The sequence below is a fragment of the Canis lupus genome, chromosome 9 (genome assembly GCF_003254725.2).
Source record: "Canis lupus dingo isolate Sandy chromosome 9, ASM325472v2, whole genome shotgun sequence".
Taxonomy (NCBI): Eukaryota; Metazoa; Chordata; class Mammalia; order Carnivora; family Canidae; genus Canis; species Canis lupus.
Genome location: NC_064251.1, coordinates 24,948,429 through 24,970,584, shown reverse-complemented (window position 1 = coordinate 24,970,584; position 22,156 = coordinate 24,948,429). Strand labels below are relative to the sequence as shown.

The window sequence follows — 22,156 nt, the reverse complement described above, 5'->3', positions numbered from 1 at the left end:
ATTCCTGAGAACCAATTGGTTATATGGGATTTGCAACTGTATACTATTATTAACATTTGTAAATTGTGTGCCATACATCCTTTACCTGATAAATTTTTATGATAAATTTTTATCATACACACACACACACACACACACACACACACACACACTGCCCTCTTCTCCCCCAGGGAGCCGTCTGTTCAACATTTATCAGCACACCACTGGCTCTAGAAAACGCATTATTCATGTGTCATTCCGCAAATATTCCCTGGATGCCAGCGGGGATACAGCTAGTCAGTGAAGAAATGACTCGGCCACGGTCACACATCGCAAGGGGCACAGGGCGGGACCACATGCACAGGTGCTCCCGGGGCCAGCGGCTCTCGGCCAGGACCGAGCCAGGCTTTCCAGGGCCGCTCCCCCTCACCGGGCAGGGCGGCTTCGGCCTCAGCGCCCGGGAAGTGAAAAGCAAGGGTCGGGGCAGGGGACCAACGGCCAGGCGAGAAGCAGCCCACGGCCAATAGCGGCCCAGGCTGCACTCAGCGTCACGCTTCGCGGAGGCCGGCCCGAGCACACCCTGGGGGAGGGGGCGTGGTCACAGCCTCCCGGAAGTGACGCCATCCGGGGGCGGTCCTCGGCGGCGGCGGCGGCGGCGCGCGCGGCCTGGGCTAGCGCTGGGCTCCGCGCGCCCCCCGCCCCCCTCTATGAGGCAGAGGCCGCGGCGGCCGTTAGCGCTGTCGCTCCGGGGGCCGCGGCGGGCGGGGCTCCGGCGGGGCCCGGCCTAGTCCCCACCCCAGCCCGGCTCCCAGCCGCCCGCCCTCCCTTCCTCTCCCCGATGCAGGGGGCCGAGCTCCGGGACGGCGAGGCGGCGGCGGCGGCCGCTTCGTACCGCGTCCTGAGCCGCCTGCTCGGCTATGGAGAGGCGGCCCCCGAGCCAGGCCCGCCGCCGCCGCCCCCGGGCCATGGCCCCCCTCCGCCCCCCTTCCTCGCGCGGCCGGGCCCGCGGGGCTCCCGGCCGCCGCAGCTGATGGTGTTCCGCAACGTGGGTCGGCCGCCGGAGGAGGAGGACGCGGAGGCGGCCCCGGAGCCGGGACCCTCGGAACTGCTGTGTCCCCGGCACCGCTGTGCCCTGGACCCCAAGGCCCTGCCGCCGGGCTTGGCGCTCGAGCGGACCTGGGGCCCGGCGGCTGGACTGGAGGCGCAGTTGGCGGCGCTGGGGCTCGGGCAGCCGGCGGGGCCGGGGGTCAAGACGGTCGGCGCGGGTTGCTGCCCGTGCCCGTGCCCGTGCCCCCCGCAGCCGCCCCCTCCGCAGCCCCAGCCGCCTGCCGCCGCCCCGCAGGCCGGGGAGGACCCCACGGAAACGAGCGACGCGCTGCTGGTCCTGGAGGGCTTGGAGTCGGAGGCCGAAAGCCTGGAGACTAACAGCTGCTCCGAAGAGGAGCTCAGCAGCCCGGGCCGCGGAGGAGGAGGGGGCGGCCGGCTTCTGCTGCAGCCCCCGGGTCCTGAATTACCCCCGGTGCCCTTCCCGATGCAGGACTTGGTTCCCCCAGGGCGCTTGGGTAGAGGGGAGCAGCAGCAACCGCCCCCGCCCCCGCCTCCTCCCGGGCCCCTCCGGCCACTGGCGGGCCCTTCTCGGAAGGGCTCCCTCAAAATCCGCCTCAGTCGCCTCTTTCGCACTAAGAGCTGCAACGGCGGCTCCAGCAGTGGGGATGGGGCCGGCAAGAGGCCTTCTGGAGAGCTGGCTGCTTCAGCCGCGAGCCTGACGGACATGGGAGGCTCTGCGGCCCGGGAGCTGGACGCGGGCAGGTGAGACCGGCTGGCAGGGGCTGCGTGGCAAAACTTCCTCTTCTTGTTTCATTTCCCTTTTCTCCTGCTGCGAACACGGTCCTGATAATTCTTAGGATCCGCGCTTTTCATAAGGAGGCATAGAGACTTAGGGCTAAAGGTGGTGACATCGCCCATTAGGTCAGAGCTGATGGTGGGAACAGCTCCCACCCTTCAGAGTTCACTCTGGTGACATTTCTCAGCTGGTTAGCATCTCTCCAATTGGGAGATGATTTGAAACCATCCTCCCACCCCGACCCCGGCCTGGCTTTTAAAGTTTTCCAAGATATATGTCTACCATTACACCTGGTAGGGAGATTGCTGGAAACGTTTGGTCTTTGGGGTAAAAAGTTGGTGTTGTAACCATTTTGCTTGTTATTCTTTCTGTGTACCAGCACCCCACCCCTTCCACCCTCATGCAGACAAATAACGTGACACACTGGTGCAGCTGTAGGCCAGCAATGGTTTGGGTATCTTGGTTCAACATTTTAATGTTTTCCTGGTTGGTTTCTTAGATAGACTTGGTATCTCAAGCCTGTGGCCTGTGAGAATACAAAACAGTTTGCTTTCAAACTCATGTGAGTGTTCTAAGTGTGAGATATAGGCATGGGTGTGTGAGTTCTAGGCCTATTGATGGAAATTCCAAACTTAGACATTGATTTTTTTTTTTTCCCTCTGCATTTTTCAAGGGTGGACAGCACTCTGGCATCCCATGTTAGGTCTGGATATTAGTTTAGAGAGCTGTCAACTTTTGTGTCAAGGAGTGAGACTTCCTTTGTGGTACCTGCCATTGTGGTTTGCACTGCTGAGTGGGTTCTGAACAAAGATTGGAATTGGTTTCAGTGCAGCTCATATGATGGATTCTTGAGACACACTGGCAGCCACAACCTAAGTCTGAAGAACGGGGTAGACCTATACATTTGAGAACTTTACTGTTTACCAGAATCACATGGGGAGCTTTGGGAAAAGATCAGTATGCCTGAGGGCCCAAGAGTTTGAATTTCTACAAAGCTTCCCCCATGACCCTGAAGTGTGACCTGGACTGGGAACCTCTCACCCATGGACTTCTCCTGTCAGTGGAGTTTGCATACTCCCAAGAGTGGGGTCAGTTTTGTTTTTGCTGCCCTTTCTGAATAGTTGTGCCAGAGGATCATCTTGGGGATCAGACCTAAATCAAATTCCCTAAAGAGACTGGTAGGTTGATATGTGTTGCGCCCCCCACCCCCCCCACCCCCGCCCGGCAGATGTTTGTTTCTGTCTTTGCTTCCCAGTGAACTTATGCTGGGAGCTCAGGTCTTTAAAAAAAAAAAAGAAAAATGTGTGGCTGCCGAAACAGCTTTTTTGTAGTAGGCTCTGCATTCGATGTTCCACTTACCAATATAGATGGAATTTTCATCAGATGGGGGGAGGGCAGGATTGAAGCTGTGGGTAATGACATAGGATAGACTGCTAATTTTCTTGTGGTTTGTCTTGCCTTTGTTCCATATTGACCAGGACTTGGTCTAAGATTCCAGAGACGCCAAATATGAGGTGTGGCGTGAAATTAGCTACTACGTCTAATAGATTAGGAAGAGGAAAAGGCATATAACATTATACGGTTTTTTGCCTTTGGAAGCAGAATTTAATGGTCATTGGCTGCTCTGTTACCAACCCTCACACTAAGCACAATACAGATTTCTGCTGCAGAGCAAATTGGGCTGTAGCTCTGCAAAGAAGCTTAGTTCAGGGCACTGGAGAATTACATTTTTTGGTCCAAGGGCTTTTTCTGATGAATTGAAGAAGAGCTAGGTATTTGTGTGTGAACGTTTGGTTGACTGCTATTAGGAGGCAGCATGTTGCACAGAGAACATCTAGATTCCGCTAACAACTCCAACATCAGCTGTGGAATGTAGGCCAATTTTGTCTTCATTCTTCGTCTTTTTTTTTTTTTTCATCTGTAAAATGGGAGCGATTCTTGTCTTGTTCCTGTCCTTGTAGGAATAGAGTGAAGATGAGAGAAATTGAGATGGAATATTTTGTGCTTTTGGAGGAGAAGTAATAAGATTGAACTGGTAATTTTTTTTAAATGCTTAGGATTTGGTGCTGCTAGATTTGCTTGTTAGCTTTTCCACAGCTTACTATGTGCCAGTCTTGTTGGCAGCCTCGCAGCTGTGAGAAACTCGGTAAGTCTGGCCAGGGTAGTTGTGATTTCTATGATCTGCACCTAAGTCCGCCCTGTCGGGAGGAAGGATGAGTTTGGAATTTTAGCTTGTTCTCTTGTTTTGATTGGTAGGGACCTAGAGGCTGTGAGAAATGTCAGTCTTTTGCCAGGAGGTATATGACCTCCCTCCTTGTTGTTGGTTGGAGTTAATTACAAGTCTCTGCAGTCTTTGCTGTATAATTTGGGGCTTTTCAATAAGTAACCTCTGGGTATGGTTCTCTTTGCCCTTCTCCACATCTACCTTTCCCACAGCTATCAGTAGAAAGTACTTCCTGTGGTCATTTTATGAGGCTTAATAGTTTCCATATTTTAACGTTAAGCAAACCTTTAATTCCTTTCAAATGCTTTAGAGTCTGCTAAGTGGACCTGCCTGGATATACTGAGTCTTAAGCCTTGTGTGAATTAGCTTAGAGAACCCTTTTCAAGTGAAGGAGGAAGTGGGCCCACCAACTAATCAGGTTTCTGTTCTGGAGAACTGGGCTAGGCCTTGTAGCACACATATGTTAGAATTCAAAGAGCTGGGCTTGATGCCTGTGGGCCTCGGTGTGATATAGAATTGCTATTTCAGGAAAACCAGTGAAGTTCCCTTGTCTGTTTCACATATGTTGAGCTGATTGTCTTCCTTTGTATTTAGTGAGAAATAGCATTTGATCTAACCTTTTAAAATCATCACATAATACACACATGGTTGGAAACGGGTACCTTGTTCATTTTTCAAAGTTTGTTTTTTCTGAGTTAACAGTTGAGATTATTATTGGCAGTCTTCTAATTGAGAGGTGGGGAAATGGAGAACAGTTCTGTAGTGGTTTCCTATCTATTTGTTTGGAAAAAAGATATATAATTCTGGAAAGAGAGGCAGGCTGTCTTGGCATTAGTTTGGGGCCCTTCTGTCATGGACAGACCTGGCAGACATGAGAAAGCCTTTTCTGTTTCCTTGGGTCTCCAGGTCTGAGGGGGTCTTTTTTGAGGAATAGCATGACATGTTGAGAGCAAGATGATTTTACGGTGTGTGATGAGGAAGTTCTGACTTTGTGTTTGGGTTTCGGGTCCATACTCCATTGATCTTTTCAACTCTTGCCCCACAAAATGGTTCTGGTTAGCATCTATCATTTGGAATGAGCAACCTAACTTCAGAAATCTCTGTCCATTTGAGCCTGTGTCTTTCTCTCCTTAACATTTTCCCTGCTAAAATCATTCCAGCGCTTTAGACATTGGGTTGTGGCTCTTGGCTCTTCCCCGGAAGTTCCCTCCATAGGTTCTTTAAGTTGGTTTATGATGGAGTTTTGGATCTGACCTTGCTGCACAGATGTCTGTGTATTGGAACTACAAATGAACACATGGTTTTTGTGCCTGTAGCACATGAACAGACACTAGCTTATGACGTGTTGGAAATGGCACGGGCTGGCTGACTTGGCACTGCATGCTCTAGCAGGCACAGAGGTAAATTGTGGCCATCAAACTTGACATTTGGACATCCGAATTTGAGATTTACTGTAGAAAAGGACGGGTTTAAGTTTTAGGACATCAGTAGAGGGGGTTTATGAACAAGAGAAGGAGGACAATATTATTTCATGGTTTATATTTTAGATTTCAAGAAATTTGAAAAGTGACCAGTGGTTTTATCAATGTGTTGTTGGCCCGTCTAGTGTAATGCTTTTAACTCATTTTATCCCATGGATCTGTTGCTGTACAATCCGCAATTTGCAGACTGGAAGTGGACAGAGGCATTCTCTTTGTTATCTGTAGCACAAGTGATGCATAGCTGACACAAAGGACTGCTAGCCCCAAAGAAGACCTTTACCTCAGGTCTTCTGCTGCCTGTGTTCTTCTCTGCCACCTGAGATATAGCCCACCTGATCTTACCCCACCCAACCTCTCAAGTCTTTCTGCTGCTAAGATGCAAGTGGCCCACTGGCAAAGTAAAAATGACTTACCTTTGCACCCTAATGCTTGTCCGGGTCATCTGGGGAGGAATAAAACAACATGGGAATGTAGTATAGAAGGGTTAGTTAAGGGATCCCTGGGTGGCGCAGCGGTTTAGCGCCTGCCTTTGGCCCAGGGCGTGATCCTGGAGACCCAGGATCGAGTCCCACGTCAGGCTCCTGGTGCACGGAGCCTGCTTCTTCCTCTGCCTGTGTCTCTGCCTGTCTCTCTCACTGTGTGCCTATCATAAATAAATAAAAAAATAAAAAAAATTTAAAAAAAAAAAAAAAGAAGGGTTAGTTAAAAATGTCACTGGAGCTGAATCATTCATGTTACTTTCCCAAAATGGCACATCTAGCTTAGATGGGCTTTTATCGTATTAAATTCTTCATGTATACAAAAGGAGATACATAAAGTGTATGTGCAACAATAATAATGAATTGCATACTTGGGTACCCACCACTAAGCTTAGCAAATAGAATGTTATCAGTGGCTTTGAAGACCCCTGTGTGTTGCTTCCTGATTACATCTCTTCCCTCCCCCCATATAACCACCATCCTCAGTTTTATGTTAATTGTTCCCTTGCTTTGTTTTTTATAGTTGTCTAGATTGGTCTTTTTATGAATGACTGCCATTAGAATGCTCTCAGGATCCTTGAGACAGAAACTGCTTTGGATTTTTAGTTAGAGTCTACCTGAAGAGAGAAGGAAACACTTATTATTATTAGCCTATCCGTCTCCTAGACCTTCTACCTCTTCAAGCCTCCAGCCCTGAGGCCCCCTTACTTGCCATCCCAGAGCTCGCAAATGGCTCTGCCTGTATTCAGAGTCTGATGTATTTCTTTTTCTAGATCCTAGAAACTGATATTCTTCTGCAGAATGCCGGGGGTGGGGGAGAGGATGAGCCGCAGTGAGAAGGCCCCCGCAAGATGTGTGCATTTGGGTACTGCCGTTCTTCAGTGCTTGGCACTGAAGAGGCTCGTCCCCAGCATGGGCAGATGGCAGAGTAATGCAGCTTCCTTTGAAAAGAGGCAAACGGCCAAATGGCTGAGGTGTGAACCCTTTGAGAGGCCAGTGCTTTAGGTTTCTACTTGCTGGGCTTCATGTGGTACCCACAAGTTATCAAATAAAAATCAATTTGGAAGCTCTTCAGTCTTAAAGCTCATGTCCAGTGGAATTAACTTTCCATTCCAGCCCTCTGGAGTTTTGGAAAGGAGCTGCAGACTGTCACGGGCAACTTTTATAAACAGAGGCCTGTGTGTGGTTGTGTCTTATTTTGATGCAGCCGTGTCTCCTATGTGTGCCTTGGGTGGGGCAGGCACAGTAGGCACCATCATTAGATGAGAAGTCTCAGCGCAGAAGTTGCACAGGGAGTGTGAGATTGGAATCCACCGTCTTGGCTTTTTCTGAGTAAGGTCTTCACAAGATGGTTTTGAAAAGCTTAGGCATCTGTGTTAAAACAAATGCGTAAAGATTTTCCAAAGTCAAATAATTTAAATAGGGTTTCATCTTGGATTTTCTATGCTGCTTCTTTGTTGGTGCATTTGAAGTTTTATTTAGTCCTTTGGGTGAGAGTAATTGTGGAAGGTGAGCCAGGTATAAGGCCAAGAGTCAGGCATTCAAGTTGTGGGTTTTTGTTTTTTGTTTCAAGTCTGGTTTGTTGAGGTATAATTTATGACCACCTAAAAGTCACCTTTCTTTTGGTGTCCAGTTCTATTAATTTTGGCAAGTATATACAGTCACAGAAGCTCTGCCATACAGTCCAGATAGAGCGTATTTTTATCACTTCTGTGAGTTCTTTCCCTTGTAGTCAATTCAATCATCCTGAGGTGAGGTTTTTGAGCTTAGCACATTTCTGGCCAGAAAGTCTTCGTTGGAGTCTTTTGGATTTCTTTCATTTCTCACTGAAAAGCCGGTTGAAATCGGTACAAAGTGAAGTTACCTTTCGTAGATCTTTTCACAGGAGATCTGGGTTTTCCAGCTGGCTGCCTGGAGCCACATCAAGAAGTCATGGGGAGAGCTATATGACTGGCAGCTCAGAGAGGGGGAAGAGGCCATTTTCTTTGGGTACCAGGCAGAGCCCCTAACCTGAGGGGGTCCCCTTGTTAGCTGATGGCTTTGCCCCATGGCTTGGGGGTATTTGTGTAGAAATCAGGGATCTTAGTGGTTGAACATTGCCTGTGCTTCTTGTAGAGCCATTCTCAAGTCCAAATCTATTCCCTGGTTCACTTTGGGACCTTCTGCACCTTGGGGCAAGGCCACAGGGAAAACCTTTGCTGTGAGATGGCATCTGTTAGGTCAAGAGCCATTTTCTTGGCTCTCATGAAAATCAACCTTGCATCTGACTTTTTTCCTCTAGAAATGGACTTGCTAATTACTACTCAAGGTGTTTTGCTCTTGCTGGGTGTGGAGAGATCCAAAGGGATTTCTCATTGCTTTGTAGGCTGAACTTTGTAGCCAAATCCATTTAAGAAATTGTCTGAATTGGGACCCCTGGGTGGCTCAGCGGTTGAGTGTCTGCCTTTGGCTCCTGGGGTCCTGGGATTGAGTCCCACATTGGGCTTCCTGCGTGGAGCCTGCTTCTCCCTCTGCCTGTGTCTCTGCCTCTCTCTCTTTCTGTGTCTCTCGTGAATTAATAAGTATCTTAAAAAAATTTATTTTTATTTTTTTTATTTTTTAAATTTTTATTTATTTATGATAAATAAATTTATGATAGGCACACAGTGAGAGAGAGAGAGGCAGAGACACAGGCCGAGGGAGAAGCAGGCTCCATGCACCGGGAGCCTGACGTGGGATTCGATCCCGGATCTCCAGGATCGCGCCCTGGGCCAAAGGCAGGCGCTAAACCGCTGCGCCACCCAGGGATCCCTTAAAAAAATTTTTTTTTAAATTGCCTGAATTATTTCATTCTCCTCCTTTAATTTTAGGCTTTATTACAAAGGTGTTGCTGACAGTGACTATGGTTTACTAGGTTTTTCAGGGCATCTGGAATTGGGTGTCATGGTGATTTAAATGTGTATGTGTTTATTCCCCCACCCTTCATTATATTCTCTGTGTGCTTTCTCATCCTCCCAGGAAACCCAGGTTGACAAGAACTCAAAGTGCCTTTTCTCCGGTCTCCTTCAGCCCCCTGTTCACAGGTAAGGGTGATCGCTCTCTTTTTTCTTCTGACATCCGAGAGCAGGCGTGTTCTGAGACCTGTCAGGAGACACTTGCAGGGGCACTGCAGGGGGAGCTGCAGGCGGGCCTACAGTTACTGCCTTCATTCCATGCCCGCTGGGTTTGGGCTGAAGCTATTTTTATGATGTGGAATGTGTTCTTGACTTTGGATGCTTTATAGTTTGAGATAGAGACTGCTTGCTGGTAATTAGGTGGCCCTGGCAGTTATGCAGTGCTTAGTTCAAGGTCATCACATATAAATTAAAAGTAGGAATTACAAACTTATAGGCTCACAGTACATAAACCACTCTCTAGAAGTCCTACAATTCCTGTCCCTGCTTCCAGGGGAGTTCATAGATTATCTAATAAACATGATCCACAATTATCTGGTCTATTTTTAAAGACTTTGGGCAAAGGGGATTACATGAACTCTTGTCTTACCCATTTTAGGAGCCAGGAGCTCTTGCAGCTGTTAAAATTATTCATTGTGTCTAATTTAAATCTTTCCTCCTGCAGCAGAGAACACAGTTGCTTAAGTAGGAAAGTGTTTGACTATCCTTTGAACAATTGCCTTCCCTTTAATAGGGAACTTGCTCAGATAAGGAGCCTTTTTGTTATGTCAGTTGTATATGAAGCTTCTGCTTGGGTAGGTGGTGGAAGATCTTTAGCACACTGCCTCCAGTGTCAGGAACTGAGGATTCCTCCTTGTTTGTGGCCCAGCCCCAAAATCCTAACTTCAAACTCTTTTGGAGCTTGTATTCCTCAAAAAGATGACTGGAAGAATTATGACTTAGGAATGGACATTTCCAGAAGATGTTCAGGCTAGTGAGACCCCTATTACTACATGGACTGCTGTGAGTTGTCAGAACAAGTGAGTTGGTGTCTGTAGTAGGCACAGATGGAAAAGGAGGCCTCTCTTACCCAAAGCCCAGAATTAAAGAATCCTGTCCTGTAGCAGCATGTTTTTCTCATTCATAATTGTTTCCTCTTTAAAGTAAGGTATACTCACCCACATTTGTACCTTCAGGTTTGGTGTTCCTGTTTCAGACAAACTTAGCTCTCTTGAATTACATCCCCCTCCCCCTTTTTAAAAATTTACATGCTATACCTGTTGTCTAGATCTCTGACCCTTCAGGAAACACACTCTTGTGGACTCACTGCATTATTCTGGGCTGCTGGGTTTTCAGCTACTAAGCTTTATGATGAGTCTGACGGAGTCCGGCTTCCCAGAGCTTTTCTTTCTCTGTACCACCCCCACCCCTTGCCCAGTAAGCTCTACACCCTAAGTGGGGCTCGAATTCATGATCCTGAGATCAAGAGTCACATGCTCTACCGACCAGACCAACCAGGCACGCAGGCAGAGCTTTTCTGCTTATCTTAATTAGTGCCAAGACCTTTGTAAACAATAACAGCAACAACTGTGTTTTAGATTCTGAAAGCTCAGCTCTTGGCCTTTTAAGAGATATTGGTTACCTCATTTTCTTAATTGGGAAATAATAAAATTCTAGCTGAGGGGCTAATGCAGCCTCCCAAATGAGAAAAAATTGTTGGAAATAACACCCCAGGGACCAAATTAGAGAAATCTTGAGTTCTCCTCAGTGGATCAGACCTACCAAAACTTGTCTGTCAGTCTTTGTTAATAAAATACCCTTTATCCTCTGGTGACTGAAGTAGAAAGAGGGTAGGTGGGCTTGGGTGGCAAGAAGGAGGGTATATAGCAGATAACAGAACTGCATGATATGCAGGAAGTAGGAGAAACTCCCATGGAGCTTACCTGATTTGGCTGACTAAAAGAGGTTCCTTATTAGGAGTGTAAATATACTTTGTGGCCTTTGTAGCCTCAGCCATTAGGAACTAGATACCCAAAATGGTTGGTTCTCTTATGAGTGAATATTCTGGAAAATCTAGATGTAGAAAGCCATTTAGGAAGAAATTGGGGCTCACCTTGGGACCTTTATCTGCATTCAACTTAGGTACAGTTCTTAGATTCTTCTGGCACCTGCTTTCCATGTCCATTTGGACTTGTAACAAGTGACTTGCCTTGTTCCCTAAGGCAGAAATTTGTACACACATCTGTAAACAGGTGTTTGGGGTGATTCTGGCTCTGGGAAGCATTAGATTTTGAGATTTTTGAGAGCTGGGGCCCCTAGCCTTGCTTGCTTGCTCCTTGCTTTCCTTTGCTTTTGGCCTCAGCTTTGGGCAAGGTGCTTCCATAACGTGCTTGCTCCATGAATCCCTCAGGTGAAACTGTGTCGCTTGTGGATGTGGACATCTCTCAGCGGGGCCTGACCTCTCCACACCCTCCAACTCCCCCTCCTCCTCCAAGAAGAAGCCTCAGCCTCCTAGGTATAGTCTCCATCGCTGTATGCCTTCTTGCCCTAGTGGGAGGGGGTGAGCTGTAGGGACCTCTTGTTCTTTTCCAGGAGCCAACAAGCTCTTGGGTTTCTAATAATGACCCAATTATCCCCCGTCCATTTCTCAGCACCCTTGTCATCTCCTTAAGCAGTTAAATGGGTCTCTTTTTTTTTTTTTTTTTTTTTTTTTTTTTTTTTTAAAGATTTTATTTATTTATTCATGATAGTCACAGAGAGAGAGAGAGAGGCAGAGACACAGGCAGAGGGAGAAGCAGGCTCCATGCACCGGGAGCCTGATGTGGGATTCGATCCCGGGTCTCCAGGATCGCGCCCTAGGCCAAAGGCAGGCGCCAAACCACTGCGCCACCCAGGGATCCCTAAATGGGTCTCTTAACCTGCATGCTGTAACATTTACTGTCCATATGTTGATTAGATCTGTACTTACCTTGCCCTGAATCTACTGCTAGTAGACTGCTTTAGGAATATCCTTATTTTTCTGCTTTCAACAAAGGAAACCAGGTTAAGATGATTGTTGCCCTTTGTGCAAAAAGACAGGGTGAAGGTCAGGCCATCTTGCTCCAGAGGGCAGCCTGATGATCCTTCTCCCTCCTCTGCTTCACCTCACTCATCTGTGCTCGTATTTCTGAACCTCTTGCTTCTGTTCTCTCTTCTAGATGATATCAGTGGGACGCTGCCTACATCTGTCCTTGTGGCTCCGATGGGGTCTTCCCTGCAGTCTTTTCCCCTACCTCCGCCTCCTCCACCCCATGCCCCAGGTTAGCTTAGTTTAGAGGCAAGCCTTGTAAAAGTTGGGAGTACAAAGTGATATACTCTTGAAGGATGGGAGAAGTCTATTTATGGAAATCATAGGACTTATGAGAAAGCTTAAATCTTATCCCCTTGGCTGGGCCAGAACTCCTTGGAATTGAGGCCAAGAACTGTTTTTTCTAACCCATTGTTCCCTGTGGAGGTGAATCTGATTTTTGGTAGGGATAAAAGACTATTGAATTTTTCACCTCTTTGCTGCTGATACTGCTTTGCAATCTCTGAGTAGATACCAGTTAGGAGACCTCTTTAATTTCAGGTTGGCAAGGTTTAAAGTTCTCAAAATTCTCTGGTGTTTCTAAGTTTTTAGTATTTACTGCAGCCTTGTAAATAAGTACCAAGCATTTAGTAGCCCACACCTGCTTTGCCAGCCTCCAGTACCCAAGGAGTAAAATGAATGAAATCGGCATTCTTTTCTACTTGCCTGGCAAAATCGTTCCTCTCCCTGGGCAAGTAAACGAGTCACTATTTCCAAGGCTGCTTTACCGGCGCTTCACCTCGAGGTGGGAGAAGCTGGAATCGCTCTAGGCTGGTGAAGCCCCTGAAGTAGTCACCTTAGTCAGGTTAGTGAGCAGCTCCCCTCCCCCTCTCTTGGGGTCGAATGCCCCCACCCATCCTTCACAGCTTACACGAGCCCACACAGCTTTTTGTTCCAGCCCATCCAGCTCTTTCCCACTGCTTTGGCTTCCACCCTTTCCAGCTTAGCTTCTAATGCCTTACCCCTCTTCAGTTAGCATCTCTGTTTTGGGAGGAGGGTCTGCTTATATGGTTGGGAGCCAGGAGGGTGAACAAGTGACCGCCACTGTCTTGCCCCGCAGATGCGTTTCCCCGGATTGCTCCCATCCGAGCAGCTGAATCCCTGCACAGCCAGCCCCCCCAGCATCTCCAGTGTCCGCTCTACCGGCCCGACTCAAGCAGCTTTGCAGCCAGCCTTCGAGAGTTGGAGAAGGTAGGCGGTGCCCAGAGACTGGTGGATGGTCTCCTCTCCCACTCTCCTTCTTCTGTCCTGGGCTCTCCTTTTCTTATTTTTAGAGGAAGAATAGTTATCTTGCCTCTGTATTTACAGTGCCAAAGCAATATGCTGCTATGATCAATTCCATAAGGGACATTGTAAAATTGAATCTTGGGGAAAAACGTTTGAAAGTGGTGAAGAACAGTTGTGGAGAGCTGTTCACCTAGTTGAGGCTGACTTTGACAGATTAACTGACCCAGTTCCCCTCTTCTTTTTTTGGTAAGGCCTTCTTAATGGGATTGTAGACTTATTATTTTGTTACTTTAGAGGGCTAAAAGAATGAGCCGGCTATTCATTGCTAATGGTTAAGATGCCCTTAGCAACTCTTACTTAGTAAAATATTTTGAAAGTGGTGGGAAGGGAGTGGTTCTTCTGTGGTAAAATAGATTGTGCTGAAAACGTGCATGTTTCCCCAGTGCTGTGAAGTACCTGACCACTTCTTATTTTTGATAGTGTGGTTGGTACTGGGGACCAATGAACTGGGAAGATGCAGAGATGAAGCTGAAAGGGAAGCCAGATGGCTCTTTCCTGGTACGAGATAGCTCTGATCCTCGTTACATCCTGAGCCTCAGTTTCCGGTCACAGGGTATCACCCACCACACGAGAATGGAGCACTACAGAGGTAAGACATGCTGCCGTTTGAGGAACACTTTCTTCCCCTGGTGCTACTCTCTATTCTTGCTAGCTGGCCTTCTCATGGGAAGGTTTTAGAGAGGTGGACTACAGAGAGGGAGGAAATCTCATACTCCATTGAATGTTGTTATGGGTACTAGTTTCAGTCACTAGAAGGGATGTTGGCTGGGATAGGGAGGAAGGTGAGGGTTCTATGGAAAAGTATTCTCAGCATTTTGTCTTAGAAGGAGGAGAGCCTGAACAAGATGAACAGAACAAAGTTGGTAGAACTCTCCTAATAGAAGGAAAAAATAAGCTAGGACCATTCCACAAACTCTTCCAAGCTCTGTTCGTAATTAGGCTCAACATCTAGAGAGACTTTCTATTAAATCCTATACACAAAGAAGAGAATTTAGTGTTGATCCTTGGACTGTCCTGTGGTAAATTTCTTTGTCTGAGAGTCCATCACATCAGGTTTTCTTGCCAGGCAGTACGGTGATCATTTCTTTAGGTCACCTGTGTGGTCTCTTAGAAAATAGTGAGCAGAACTCAGAGACTCTTTGGGATCATCATGCCCTAGACTACCTGTCTTCCTCCCTGGGGGTACCTCCTCCTTTGTGGTCAGCAGGTGCTGAGTGCTGTGGTCACATCTAGAGGCTGATTCTTTCAACCCTGCCGTCTGGACTGACTTTGCATTGTGGCATTCTGTCTCTGACCTGGGACAGAAAATCATGATGATCATTGGTGGCAGGGCTGGGTAATCCATCCTTTGTCAAATTTGCCTGTGTTAAAAATTTTTAAAGTGGAGAGAACTTGTGATGCCTGGTGGCTCAGCTGTTGGGCGTCTGCCTTTGGCCCAGGGTGGGTCCTAGAGACCTGGGATCGAGTCCCACATCGGGCTTCTCGCATGGAGCCTGCTTCTCCATCTGCCTGTGTCTGCCTTTCTCTCTCTGGTCTCTCATGAATAAATAAATAAAATCTTTTAAAAAAAAAAAAAGAAAAAAAAGTGGAGAGAACTTTGGGGAGTTTCAGGGACTCACCCCACCTGTGATCAGTCTTACACAAGCTGTGTTAGACATGGCATCACAAGTGAGGACCTCCTGCATGGTCTCTTCAGCCACCACCAGGCCTTTTCTGCTCTTAGCTATGTCATGTGGTATTTACTTGGTTCGCTTCTCCTGTGAGGCAGGAAGTAGTGCATTAGGCCAGTGCAGCTTTGTCAATGGTTTCCTCTGTCCCCACCCCTGCCTTAAAGGTACATGAAGAGAAAGGTCCTTCAGTCCACTGGCCTGAGAATTAGCTTGCTGTGGTGTAGCCTGCTGCCTGCTTTCCTCCTATTCCCAAAGGCCAAAATCAAGCCAGCAGAAAAACACCATGCAAATTAAAGCATTTCAGAATGCAGTATTTCTTAAGGCTATGAAAATGATGACTGACTAGGGCATGAGAATGAGGAATGAACGCCTGACCTCTAGGTCCCTGATAGGTGAGAGGCCGGTTATGAGAGAACCTTCAAATGGTGCTCTCGTTACTTATTGTTCAAAGGGGCTTTCTTCCTTGAATAAACGGGATTTTTAATAGAAGCTTTGTGGGTCTCCCAGTTGCCAGTTTGCAATGGAGCATTTGTCTTCATCTTTTTTAAGTGATACTGTGAGAGTAACTAGAGAGACTCAAATCTGTAGTTCTCTTGGATTCTGTCCCTTTTGTAGGCAATTCCTTTGCATTTAATGCTTAAGTTTTTGGAGGTTTTGGTTTGGTTTTAGTCATGGGAGTTCAGATTCCCTTTTGCTTTTAGGACTCTAAAACTTGGGGTGGGATCTTTGCAACATTCCATGGCGGGGAGAGTTGATTTTAAAAGTTAAAGAATGGGGCAGCCCGGGTGGATCAGCGGTTTATCGCCACCTTTGGCCCAGGGTGTGATCCTGGGGACCTAGGACTGAGTCCCGCATTGGGCTCCCTGTGTGGAGCCTGCTTCTCCCTCTGCCTGTTGTCTCTGCCTCTCTCTCTCTCTCTCTCTTTCTCTCTCTTTCTCACTCTGTGTGTGTTTGTATTTCATGAATGAATAAATAAATCTTTAAAAAAATAAAAATAAAAGTTTAAAGAAGAAAAGACTTAGAATTTAATGTTTTGTGCCTAACACATGAATGAATGAGATTTGCAAAACTGATCTTCCTTTCTTGTCTCGACTATTCTGTAAATGCTTGAACACAGATCTTCTGAAAAGGGCATCATTTAAACTTGGTTTTCCTATGGCAGTCTTTTCTTATGACATATGATTTAAAGATCAGTGTTCACACTAATGTCTTACTAAACACAATGTCTTTCTTTCCATTAATTGTGGAACAAACAGGAACAGATGGCTTCAGGGACCTTTGTCTGACAACTTGCCTACAAACTATCATCGCAGACTTGAGAATCATTAAGATGTTCAGGTTAGCTTCCCAGATATTTTAAAAGTAAGTTTTTACATCTTTACTTCTCTTTAATTTTCCATGGCAGGAACTTTCAGCCTGTGGTGTCATCCCAAGTTTGAGGACCGCTGTCAATCAGTGGTGGAGTTCATTAAGAGAGCCATCATGCATTCCAAGAATGGGAAGTTTCTCTATTTCTTGAGATCCAGGGTTCCAGGTAAGGCTATGGTTACATTAATTAACTTACTTGGGTATGATGCAGTCTAGTATCAAAATATGTCCCCCTGCCCCCTAGAAAAAGCCACATTTACTTGAAGTTTTTTTCCTGGCTCCCATTGCAACCACTCTTCCTAGAGTCCAGTGGTTAGTCCCCCTGCTCTTAAAACATTAATCCTTCAACATACCGAGAAGGAATCTTTGCTTTTCTGAACACACAAATGAGAAAACAAATGCTACCTCTGATGTCCAGCCATCATGTGAATATTTAACATTCAGAGGTGTGTCCCTATCCCTAATCCAAGCATCTCACAATTCCATGTGAAGCAGAGAGGGGACAACTTGCGTAGGCCGTTTCTATGGAATGGGGAAGGTAAAAGAGTATTCACTAGAAAGGCCATGATGAGAGTCTAGGAGACTGAATTCAATGGGAGTCAGCTGTGGATTTTGTCCATTTGTACTAAACTTGCTATTAAAGAGTAGATAGTTCTTGTTGTATCTCATATCTCTACCAGTGTTAAGTATAAAGGCATTTCTCCATTTGGGAAGATTGGGAAGTTCCCATCTTTGCTGGTATGGTTATATAATCTTTCTGCCCACTAAGTAGAGAGGTATCTATATAATCTCTACCGAAGGGAGAAAAGGGATGGTTTGGAAGAGTCTGTCTCCTTATTTTATAGGGTTGGGGAAAGGCAAAATGGCAAGCATATTAATTGAGGAATTTTTAAGATTCAAACATAACTTAAAATGAGAACTTCATGCATTCCCAGTGAATCAAATTAAGATTCTTAAGTAAACTATGTGCCAAGAAATTGCTCTAAAAAGAAGTTCCAGGGGAGCCCCAGGCAGAACATCAGTAACAGGATTGAGCCAGGTTACAGGAATGTGTTTTATAATCTTGGTGATTTAAATAAGGCATGACAGGGTGTGAACTGTATTAATTCTCACTTCATTTTGTATTTGCCTCAGTGCTGTCAACACAGTTGGGTCTCGTGCAGTTGACTTGGTTAACGGGAAAAGTTAGAATCCTTTCTTACAGGAATTGACTCTTTAGTAATTTTTAAAGCTTGTGACTTTGAGAGATTATTTATTTGACAAACATTAATTCTGTAACTCAGTATCAAAAATAAGCCACACCTCTACCCTCAGAGATCTCATAGCCTCAGAGAGAGAATAGGTAGGAAGGTAAAGGCAAGGGCACATGTAGAACTCAATACAAGGCATGGTGGTCAGTGATTGACAAGGGCAAAGGAAGCAGCTCTGTTTATGGGTGAACCAGGGAAATCTTCTCAGAGGGGTCTGGAGCATATATCTATTTGTAGGGTATTTGAGAGACTTTGAGGAGTCTTGGACTCCTCCGGTATAGCTCATTTCCTTGTACAAATGTGCCATGTCTGCAGAAACTTTAACTAAGATTCTTAACTTTGGTAAGGGCTAGAACTTGTAACAGTTGCTACTATTTATTAACTGTGTATCCTGTGCCAGTTACTTTGTCAGATTCTTTATTTAAACATCTCTCATCTCTGAGGCACCTGGGTGGCTCAGTCAGTTAAGCATCTGCCTTTGGCTAGGGTCATGATACCAGGGTCCTGGGTTCTAGCCCTGCCTCCGAGCCTGTTTCTCCCTCCCTTCTGCTGTTCCCCCTGCTTGTGCTCTCTGGCTCTTTCTCTCTATATCAAATAAATAAATAAAATCTTTAAAAATAAACAAAGGAAAAAAAAAAAAAACAAAGGAATAAATATAATTTTTTATAACAACCCAAAGCTATTTAATAGATTGGTCTAGTTATAGATAAGACCATTTTCATTTGCCAGTGAAGAAAGTGAGGCTGAGGCTCAAATGTGAAGTTACTTACTCTAAAAGTCACTTTGCGGGGGCGCCTGGTGACTCCGTCATTCAGCGTCTGTCTTGGGCTCTGGTCATGATCCCAGGGTCCTGGGATGGAGCCCCCACAGTAGGGAGTCTGCTTCTCCCACTCCCTCTCCCTTGGCCCTTGCTCTCTCTCTCTCTCTCTCCCCCTCTCTTGCATGTACTCTCTCTCTCTCTCATAAATAAAATCTAAAAAAAAAAAAAAAAAAAAAGTCACTTAGCTGATCAGTGCTCAAGTCAAAGTTCAAACCCAGGCTCAACAGTCTCCAAATTCTCTGCTTTATTTACTAACCACTCTATTAATGGGGAAAAGTAACAGCAAGCAGATTGAAATCTGAGTTTGCTGTGATTTGTAGAGACTACATAAGGAAGTCAGAAGTGTGTTTATTAGTGGAGGATGTCTTTCTAGGACCCGTAAGGAAAGCTACAGATAGGATATCCATTTATGGGCAGCCCCGGTGGCTCAGCGGTTTGGCGCCACCTTCAGCCCAGGGCGTGATCCTGGAGACCCAGGATCAAGTCCCACATCGGTCTCCCTGCATGGAGCCTGCTTCTCCCTCTACCTGTGTCTCTGCCTCTCTCTCTGTGTCTCTCATGAATAAATAAATAAAATCTTTTAAAAAAAGGATATCTATTTATACTTAAAATTATAATCAAACAGAGAAGGCAAAGCAGAGTTAATATTTACTCCTAGACCATAAGTGACCTCTCTTTGAAGGATTGGGACAAAAGACAAAGCCAATATTCTCCTTTACCATTGTTTGTTGTCCTTTGCTTGTCATAAAAGTCTAGGTATTTCTGTGAGGTTGATTCTAGCAGGGACTTGTTGTGAAGAAGAGGTAGTCATTAGCATTTGGGTCGAACTTTCTTTTCTTTTTTAAGATTTTTTAAAAAATTTACTTATCAGAGACAGAGAGAGAAGGGAGTGGGGGCAGAGGAAGAAGCACACTCCATTCAGGGAGCCTGACATGGGACTCGATTTCAGGTCTCCAGGATTACACCCTGGGCTGAAGGCGGTGCTAAACTGCTAAACCACCCGGGCTGCCCTAGGTCAAACTTTCTTAACCTGCACCAGGGATTTTTAACTCAGAATCTGAAAGGAGCCTGTTTATTGAGACTTTGGGATATGATAACCGAATGCCTGCAAGGAGCCAGGTATTATTTCATTTCCCTTACAAAATCCTTTAAAGAGACACGTAGTCTCCCTCTCTCCCTCCTTTCTCTCTCTCTCTCTCTCTTTTTCTTTCTTTCTTTCTTTCTTTCTTTCTTTCTTTCTTTCTTTCTTTCTTTCTTTCTTTCCTTCCTTCCTTCCTTCCTTCCTTCCTTCCTTCCTTCCTTCCTTCCTTCTTTCATTCATTCATTCATTCATTCATTCGGATTAAGAAACTGAGGTACAATGAGGAGCTGGGGTGGCTTAATCAGTTAAATGTCCTACTTTTGATCTCAACTCAGGTCTTGATCTCAGAGTTATGAGTTCAAGCCCCACATTGGGCTTAGTGTGGAGCCTATCTAAACACACACACACCACAGAGGTACAGTGAGTTACAGAGCCAGGATTCAAAGGTTTTTTTTCTGGCTCAATACTAGAGCTGGCTGCACTAACAGGCCATGCAGACTGGTGTTAAAGGGACGCCAGGGATCATAGGAATCATAAAGCTAGGACTAATGGAAAGTTCTGAATGGTGGCAAGTAAGGAACAGAAGGAAGGAAATTAATTAGAATAAATGGAATAATTGGCATTAGGGGAGGTACCCTTAGTGAAAATAAAAATGATGGCGCCTGATCTTGGTTTCCCCCTTCTCTCTCCCTAGTAGTGGAGCATGGTCACTGAAGTCACTGTTTGCATCTCAGTCTGGTGCATTCCACAGTTACAAACCAAATGCCTAACACCACCATGCAGCAGTCTCAAAAAGGGAGTATGATTGGATTAGTATGGAACCCCTGATGCTGTTAGAACCAAAACTCAAAGGGAGCATATCCTTCTTAGCTGAGAGGATCTTCATCATCTGTGAAGTGCATGAGGGAAAAAAAACAATTTTTTTCAAGATTTTTAAGTAATCTCTACACCCAACATGGTCCTTGAACTCACAGCCTTGAGATCAAGGGTTGTGTGCTCTACCAACTGTGCCAGCCAGCAATCCAAATACCTTTTATTTTTTAATCACACTTTGAATTGCACAACTCTTAAGGAAATTTATCTCTCTTTTGTAACCATCCTTAATCTTATAATTATTTGTTCAGTGACAGGTCTTCACTGTTTCCCAGGGTTTCTTAATTCAGCACTATTGACATTTTGGTCTAGATAACTCTGGTCTTCAGGGAAGTTTGGTTTGGCAGAAAGACTTGTGTGTAGGGGGTGTTCAAACTTGGAAGAAATTTGTCACCCCTAATCTGGTCCTTTTGGTGGGGACAAACAGTGAAGTGGCCAGAAGCTAGATTGGTGCCCAAAACCCTTGATATAAAGAACCAAAGGAAGGTTTCTGATGGTCACTATTTCACCTCACCCTCTCTCTTTCTGCTGTCCTGGAGTGTTATCTCAGATTTATTTCCATTTCTAACCTCTTCCATTAACATGTTCTGGTTGTGTGAGCTCCAATTGTTTGCTGTGTAAGGGGGCAAACAGTAAATGGTCAGGTTGACACCAGGGAATATCAGAGAATTAACAGGTTTCAAATTGCTATTTGTCAACCTAAGGCTAAAAGTAACACAATTAAATAGGCAAGCATATATGGTCATTAAAATTCAAGTAGGCAAACAATCGGATAATTTTTTTTTTTTTTTTCAATCGGATAATTTTATGCTGCTTATTATCCTGATATCTTTAAGCACAAGTCCGATAGTACTGTGTCTTTGGGAATAAATAGATTCATAAATTTTATCTCTGAAACATCATTTTGGATTTAGCATTATTACAACCCACCCCCAAAAGCTTTCTGTTTGCCATAGTTTAATTTACTAAAGAATATTTTTTAAACATATAAGAGAGGGTATAAATTCAAAGAGGCCTTTGAACCCAATACCATTTTAAAACCACTTGAGTTTAAATATATTCAAGGGAGAAACCCAAGTGTGATTTTTTTTTTTTTTTTTTTAAACTGTATGTGAGAGGAAAGGACCAACCATACAGGTGGAGGAGGGCTAAGTGCTTCAAGGTGTAAGGCCAAGGACTGAAGGAATAGGAGTGAGGAGTGGACTGAGACCAGTCATGCATCAAAGTGCTGGGACTATTGTGGACAGCAGAAGGGCAAGTGCTCTGGGGAGACACCTAGAAAAACCCTCTGAGGTTCTGTGGACCCAGCTCTTCATGAGACAAAGGAGGTGTTCATGGCAGGTCAATTTTGTTGGTTCTGTGTGGCAAGCAAGTTCTCTGAGCCCAGTAAGCCTCAGCTTCTTCCATATGTGAAATGGGGATAATAGAGATACCTGTCTAAAAGTATAGTTTGAAGACTAAGTGAGTTAAATGTTTTTAAGTCATGCTTAACTTGCTTAGTAACAGTATCATAGTATTTTAACTTTTTTCTTTTTTAGAAAGTCCACTACCAATGACCATGCAAAGGCTTTGGGAGATGATCTGCAAGCTTTAAGTTTTTCTTCTCACACCTTCAAACCAAATTTTAAAAACGCTTGAAATTGGGCAGCCCAGGTGGCGCAGCGGTTTAGCGCCGCCCGCAGCCCAGGGCTTGATCCTGGAGACCCTGGATCGAGTCCCATGTCGGGCTCCCTGCATGGAGCCTACTTCTCCCTCTGCCTGTGTCTCTGCCTCTCTCTCTCTC

The 22,156-nt window shown here is 45.6% G+C and overlaps 1 protein-coding gene across 2 annotated transcripts in view; it reads left to right on the top strand.

Moving 5' to 3' along the window:
• The first annotated feature begins 720 nt into the window (after positions 1-720).
• The window catches only part of SOCS7 (suppressor of cytokine signaling 7), a 32,844-nt gene continuing 11,408 nt past the window's right edge, over positions 721-22,156 (top strand). The window contains exons 1-7 of one of the 2 annotated variants that reach the window (XM_025439875.3): positions 721-1,788; positions 9,004-9,068; positions 11,329-11,433; positions 12,116-12,217; positions 13,085-13,215; positions 13,732-13,900; positions 16,387-16,515. In XM_025439875.3, coding sequence (XP_025295660.2) covers positions 818-1,788; positions 9,004-9,068; positions 11,329-11,433; positions 12,116-12,217; positions 13,085-13,215; positions 13,732-13,900; positions 16,387-16,515 — 1,672 coding nt within the window. In that variant the 5' untranslated portion in view covers positions 721-817. The remainder of the gene's footprint in view (positions 1,789-9,003; positions 9,069-11,328; positions 11,434-12,115; positions 12,218-13,084; positions 13,216-13,731; positions 13,901-16,386; positions 16,516-22,156) is intronic. The other variant, XM_049114760.1, reaches the window with a different exon arrangement.